The 7,313-nt window shown below is 40.3% G+C and overlaps 1 protein-coding gene across 7 annotated transcripts in view; it reads left to right on the forward strand.

Moving 5' to 3' along the window:
* LOC122541222 (protein disulfide-isomerase A6-like) overlaps positions 1–5,075 on the forward strand; it is an 82,159-nt gene extending 77,084 nt beyond the window's left edge. For 2 of the 7 annotated variants that reach the window (XM_043677856.1, XM_043677847.1), the window contains exon 13: positions 4,633–5,073. In XM_043677856.1, the coding sequence (XP_043533791.1) occupies positions 4,633–4,701 (69 nt within the window). In that variant the 3' untranslated portion in view covers positions 4,702–5,073. Of the gene's footprint in view, positions 1–4,632 lie in introns of all 7 variants that reach the window. The other 5 variants (XM_043677851.1, XM_043677876.1, XR_006309544.1 and 2 more) reach the window with 4 other exon arrangements.
* The last annotated feature ends 2,238 nt before the right edge of the window (positions 5,076–7,313 follow it).

Raw genomic sequence — 7,313 nt, forward strand, 5'->3', positions numbered from 1 at the left:
AAGATCGTATGAGGAGAGGCTGAGGCACTTGGGGTTGTTTTCATTGGAGAAAAGAAGGTGTAGGGGTTACTTGATAGAGGTGTACAAGATGATTAGGGGTTTAGATAGGGTCGACAGTGAGAATCTTTTGCTACGTATGGAGTCAGCTATTACAAGGGGGCATAGCTTTATAAATTAAGGGGGGGTAGGTATAGGACAGATGTTAGGGGTAGGTTCTTTACTCAGCGAGTCGTGAGTTCATGGAATGCCCTGCCAGTAGCAGTGGTGGACTCTCCCTCATTATGGGCATTTAAGCGGGCATTGGATAGGCATATGGAGGATAGTGGGCTAGTGTAGGTTAGGTGGGCTTGGATCGGCGCAACATCGAGGGCCGAAGGGCCTGTACTGCGCTGTATTCTTCTATGTTCTATGTATGTAAGCCACAAATATTTTATTGGGCAGATATAATAAACCAGCAACAGTCAGACTACCAGTCTAAACAGAACTCAGCACTGTAACTGTTAAGGAATATAATAGTTCTGAAGGGGTTAATATTCATGAGATATTGGCTTCACCATTCTACTAACATCACGGCACGGTGACTCAGTTACTAGCACTGCTGCCTCACAGCACCAGGGACCAGGGTTCAATTCCCACCTCCGGTGACTGTCTGTGTGGATTTGTACATTCCCCCCATGTCTGTGTGGGTTTCCTCCCACAATCCAAAGATGTGCAGGTCGGATGAATTGGCCATGGTAAATTACCCATAGTGTTAGGTGCATTACTTAGAGGTAAATATGGGGGGTGGGTTACTCTTCAGAGGGTCGATGTGGACTTGTTGGGCCGAAGGGCCTGTTTCCAAACTGTAGGAAATCTAATCTCATCATGCATGTATCAATTCTCCTGGAAGCTGCATTCTTGTATTTGCCAATGCTTTCTCAAATTGACTATAGAGCATGCTCGACTCAATGCCAGAGCTTAAAGTGGAGACAGGGATTCCACTCTAATTTTTGTGGCATTTCTCTAGTGTCCTAATAATTCTGACAAAATGTAATTGTACTTATAGCTGTCATTTATTTAACATTTTTGTTAATTAAGACAATGCCTCTTCTTTAGATTTTCTGCAGTGATATAATCTGTACCACTAATCACTGGATAGACTCAAGACAAAGGAAGATTGGTGGTAGTAAACTATCTCAAACAAGCCATATCCAGTACCACACTGTGGTAGATATGGCAAGTACCACAAATAGAGTACAGAGATTCAGAAATAGATTTTAAAAGCTTAAAAGCAGTAAATTACTACAAAACCATCCATAATATAATTTAAAGCTCTGTTGAAGAATTTAATAGAGTATTATAGAAATACTGCGCTGAAAAAGACAAGGAAATAACAGAAACAGGTCTAACATATGAGGAACGGCTGAGGATACTGGGATTGTATTCGTTGGAGTTTAGAAGATTAAGGGGAGACTTAATAGAGACGTACAAAATAATACATGGCTTGGAAAAGGTGGATGCTAGGAAATTGTTTCAGTTAAACGAGGAGACTAGGACCCGTGGACACAGCCTTAGAATTAGAGGGGGACATTTCAGAACAGAAATGCGGAGACATTTCTTCAGCCAGAGAGTGGTGGGCCTGTGGAATTCATTGCCACGGAGTGCAGTGGAAGCCGGGACGCTAAATGTCTTCAAGGCCGAGATTGATAGATTCTTGTTGTCTAGAGGAATTAAGGGCTACGGGGAGAACACTGGTAAGTGGAGCTGAAATGCGCATCAGCCATGATTGAATGGCGGAGTGGACTCGATGGGCCGAATGGCCTTACTTCCACTCCTATGTCTTATGGTCTTATGGTCTAATACAACATTGCTATGGTATAGAGCCTAGCAAGCTCTATAATCACACAGTTTGAGACAGCATAGGCAAATATAAGAATGCAGCTTCCAGGAGAATTGATACATAACTTTATTAATAATCTGTCCAGATTAGTGGAAAACCAGGAACACGGAGCTTCAAAATCAAAATTCACAATATACAGAATTATTATTTGAATTATTTATAAAACTTTGTCAGATTTATTACAGTCCAAGGAAGGCTTAACTTTGGAAGAAGCTATTCAAATTGTGATGGAAGCACAAATCAGAAAGACCCAGAGAACATGCATATAAACTAACAATTAGCAATTAATAGTCCTTTTTAATAACTATCCACCCCTCCTAGCCAGATTGTTATCCACTCCTTTGTCTGTCCAACTACTCTTGTCACTCTTTGAGCTCCATCCCCACCTATCAGTTACTCCTTACCCCCTCACCCCCTTCTTCAGAATATAAACTGACATTTTCTTAGCTACCATCAGTTCTGTGGAAGGGTCAATTGACCTGATTTCTCTCCATAAATTCTGTCAGACTTGCTGAGCTTTTCCAGCAATTTTGGTTTTTGTTTCTGATTTATCGCAGCTGCAGTTCTTTCGGTTTTTGTTATGATCTGGACAATATCCAGCCTTGGGCTGACAAGTGGCAACTAACAATCATGCCACACAAATGCAAGGCTATGACCACCAATAAGAGACAATCTAACCACCACCCCATGGCAATCAATGGTGCTACCATAACTGAATCCCCCAATATCAACATCTTGGGGGTTATCATTGACCAGAAATTCAACTGAAACCATCACACAAAAGCAGTAACTACAGGAAAAGGTCAGAGGCTAGGAGAACTATGACGGACGACTCACCTCCTGACTCCCCAAAGCTTGACCACCATCTATAAGACACGTCAGGAGTGTGATGAAATACTCCCCACTTGCCTGGATGGATGCAGCTTCAACAACATTTAAGAAACTGGATTTGCCACAGACACAGTGGCTACAGGAGCAGGTCAGAGACAAGGAATACTGCAGCTGGTAACTCGTCACCTGACTTCCCAAAACCTATCCACCATTTACAAGGAACAAACCAAGAGTGTGATGGAACACTCCCCACTTGCCTTGATGAGTGTAGCTTCAGCAACACTCAAGAAGCTTGACACTATCCAGGACAAAGCAGTCTGCTTGATTGGCACTACATCCAAAGCACCAACTCAGTCCACTACTGATGCTCAGTAGCTGCAGTGCGTATTACTTACAAGATGCGCTGCAGAAATTCTCTGAAAGTCCTCAGACAGCATCTTCCAAACCCATGATCACTTCCATTTAGAAAGATAAGGATAGCAGGAACATTACCACCTTCAAGTTCCCCTCCAAGCCACTCACCATTTTGACTTGGAAATATATCGCTGTTCTTTCACTGTCACTGTGTAAAAACCCTGTAATTTCCTCCCTTATGTTATTGTGGGTTAACCCACAGCAGTTGGACTACAGTAGTTCAAGAACGCAACTCACTACCTTCTCAGGGGCAACTAGAGACAGGCAATAAATGCTGGCCAGCCAGCAATTCCCACATCCCAAATTCATCCCAAATGAATTTTCAAAACTATTATCAGCAGAAATCATGGGCAGACAATTATCAAGAGAGTTGTGCCAGTCAGCAGCGAACCAATAGACAAAGAAAAAGCCTGCCATGCTGGAGAATCAAACTTCTGCGCCTTGTTGGGGAAGACATTAGCAGTTTTCAAAAAGCATGGCAGCGGTAGAGCTCAGTCAAAGGCAGTGCTGAGACTGGAGGTCCAATAAATTCTGAAGATGTCATATCGGACTTGAATGTTAATTCTGTATCTCTCTCCATAGACACTGCTACCAAACAATGTTTGTTCTAGATAGATATCCACATTCATCTTATGCCTTTAGCAATCTTCTTTAAAAAAAAAGTTGGAATTAAATGTTTACTATGACTTCAAGTACCCTGGGGATGTGAATCATCCTCATGATGACATATACACCCAGATTCCTCTGTTCCTACACCTCCAAATCAATATTTACAAATACAAAAATGGTGTGGATGCTGAGAATTGCAGAAATCTTACAGCACAGAAGTCAAATATTTCCATACTAGTTCTCTGAAGAACAAACTCACCTGGTCCCACTCTACTGTGGTTTGCTGTAGCTTTACAAATATTTTCACCTCAGATAATTATCCAATTCCTTCTTGAATGCCTCAGTTGAAATTGCCTACACTACACTCTCATGCAATGCTCTCTTGATCCTAACCACTGACTGCCTGAAAAGACATGTTGATTCTTGTGCCATATACCCTAAATCAGTGTGCTTTTGTTCTCAATCCTTCCACCAACAGAAAAAACATCTCCCTGTTTGTCCAGATTTCAAATTATTGAATACCACTATCAAATGTCTTTTAAATCTTAGGAAAGTAGCCTAAGTTAATTCAATCTATCCATGTAAATGAAATTTCTCATCCCTGGAGCCATTCTCATGAGATAACTTACTTCAGTTATTGGATGAAATTAGTTGAACCACTGTGGACATAGGGCTCCATTATTTCATCAACTTCTTAGCACTTCAGTTCTGAATATGTGTAGTTTATGTGGAAATTGGTGTATTATATAAATAATGATAATTGTTTAAAATTTCTCAAGTCTAATATCCCAAATCTTTATTGTCAAGTATTGTACCTATGTTGTCCAGCTTCCTTTTTATTTATTTGCTATTTTAAATATACCCTATATTTAAAATATACATTTTTTTAATCTTTCAAGTTGGCTAAGAAAGATCCTATTATCTTAACTGGCCCAAGTTTTGAAGAATTAGAAAACGACGAGTTGTGAGTCAACAATTAACCCTTCACAGAATTTCAACTGCCAGAAGAAAGTAATGCTGTAAAGTATAGCTTAATTTTTTTCATCATTTCTTTTAAACAGAAGTGTCTTCTTAATAAAAGCGTCTTGTACTTAAAATTGAATTTCAAACTTAAATCATACAATATTTATCAACAGACCATTATCAACTATATATACAACTTAGAAACAAGAGATTCTGAAATGATACTGTTATCTTATTTTAATGGTTACTTGTAATGTGTGAAGTACATTCAAGTAGAGTAGAAATTATAATAATATTGTGTTCTTTACTGTAGTCTCCACTGCCTTTGTAAGCTAGTTACTCAGATTCAAAAAGTTCATCTGCTTGCACTTTTGTTTTGAGGTTCTTTGCAAATGTGTTTCAGTTACAGAATAAAAATTATTTTTGATAAATATACACATGTTGAACTTATCTATGAAAAGCACCAAAATCATAATTCTAGAACCTGAAAACTTAGAAGTCTGCTGAACTCTCACAGTGGTTGAGTGTGACTTTAGCCCTACAAGAATCTATGTGCCTGGCTTTGTCAGAATTCCTGGTTTCTGGCGATTTGCATTATACTGGTAGGCCTTGCCATTTAAATTTGACAAAATTGGAATATCTGTTTTGGGTGGGGAAATACTGAAAAATACAGTACCGCTGAACCATTGGGTTCAGTCAGTGGCAGATGGCTGAAAAGTACAAAATGTCTGTCTTTGCAAGAACATCAGTTAATTGATAGAATCCTCTTAAACTAACTAGCAGGTCTTCAAACTAATCTAACAGCACTACCTTCCACTTCTAACTTTTCAAGTATTGTTTCTCTGCATCTTCCTTTTAGTTGTACAATGTGTTAGGGGCACTGGAGAATGGAATTCTCATTTTTCAATGGATGACCACTGGCCCCAACTCTCTTTTGACATTAGTTTTTGAAAGAGATTCTGAGGGAGCCCCAACCAACCACAGTGTGCAAGGAATGCATTTTATGCAGAGATTTAAAATAACACTTAGCCATTAGAGTTAACAGGCTGAGTAATAAGCAAAGCACATTTTCTAGGCTCAAAGAAGCTTTCTCCTTCAGTAAATTTCACTGATTAAAAGTACAGAGATGTTATTACCTGGTTCTGCTAGGAGGAGCATTGATGTCAGTACTCTTCCTTCTCTGCCTCAAAATGTGACATATCTGGTACTGTTTTGAACATTGTCTAAACTTGATATTTGTATTATTTTTAGTCTAACTGTGGGGATCAATAAATTGCTAAATCTAATCAAGGACTTACCCTTGATCTGGATGTTTGCACATTGTTTTTTTCCCTGGCTATTCTGAGAAATTAATAACCACACATATTTGGAGGTTAATACCTGCTATATCTTGTCAAGTAATTCATGACTAATTGGAAAAACATGCAGGAATACTTAGCATTTAATAATCTCTAAATGTATAGGCATTCTAGGTTTATCTATCTGTAAAACAGCAGCTGCAATAATTATCCACAGGAAAAACCAACACAATTTAGGGCAGAGCATAGATGTGGCTGTATACTCTAAATATTATTATCTCCTTGTGTTTTCACACATTTACACTCGTCCAGAATGTGTCCTCAATCCAGAGGTCAGATAATAGACCTTCAGGATCCTCTCATTTTAGTCAATTGTAGGCCATAGCTAGGATGTCTAAACCTAATGTCTTCATTTTTAAAATGTTTGCCAGTGATGCCACCAGTATATCTTCAATGAGTGATCGACAGTGGCTAGTGGTGTTTTAAATGCTGTAGACTGATGTTTATAGCAAAAAAGAAACCAACTAGCAAAAAATAGGAACAGTCCTAACATTGAGTTGCTGGAAGAACTCCGGATCAGAGTTGATGATCTGGAATCTGAGCTTCAAACACTGCGGCGCATCCGGGAGGGGGAGAGTTACCTGGACACTTTGTTTCAGGAGGCAGTCACACCTGGGAGATTAAGTAATTCACATCCAGTTAGCGATCAGGGACATCAGAGTGTGACTGTAAGTGAGGCAGGTAGGGGGAACCTGAGTTCAGGAGTGCAGGAGCCTCAGCCCTTGACCTTGTCCAACAGGTATGAGATTCTTGATCCCTGTACGGATGAGGAAAAGGGCTGTGGACAGGATGAGCCAGCTGACCACGGCACCATGGTGCAGAAGGCCATTCAAGAGAGGGGAGCAAAACGACAAGTAGTTGTTATAGGGAATTGTATAATTAGGGGGACAAATAGTATCCTTTGCAAGCCGGATCGGGAGTCTCGCATGGTGTGTTGCCTACCCGGTGCCAGGGTTCGGGACATCTCTGACCGGCTTGAAAGGATATTGGAGCGGGACGGGGAAGGATCCAGTTGTTGTGATCCACGTTGAGACTAACAACATAGGCAAAGCTAGGGTGGAGGACCTGTTTGGGGATTATCGAGCACTAGGAAGGAAATTGAAGTACAGGTCCTCAAGGGTCATAATCTCCGGATTACTGCCCGAGCCACGTGCCAATTGACATAGGGATAAGAAAATTAGGGAAGTAAACACATGGCTAAGGGATTGGTGTGGGAAAGAGGGATTCCATTTCATGGGGCATTGGCATCAGTTTTGGAA

The sequence above is a fragment of the Chiloscyllium plagiosum genome, chromosome 3, assembly GCF_004010195.1.
Source record: "Chiloscyllium plagiosum isolate BGI_BamShark_2017 chromosome 3, ASM401019v2, whole genome shotgun sequence".
NCBI lineage: Eukaryota > Metazoa > Chordata > Chondrichthyes > Orectolobiformes > Hemiscylliidae > Chiloscyllium > Chiloscyllium plagiosum.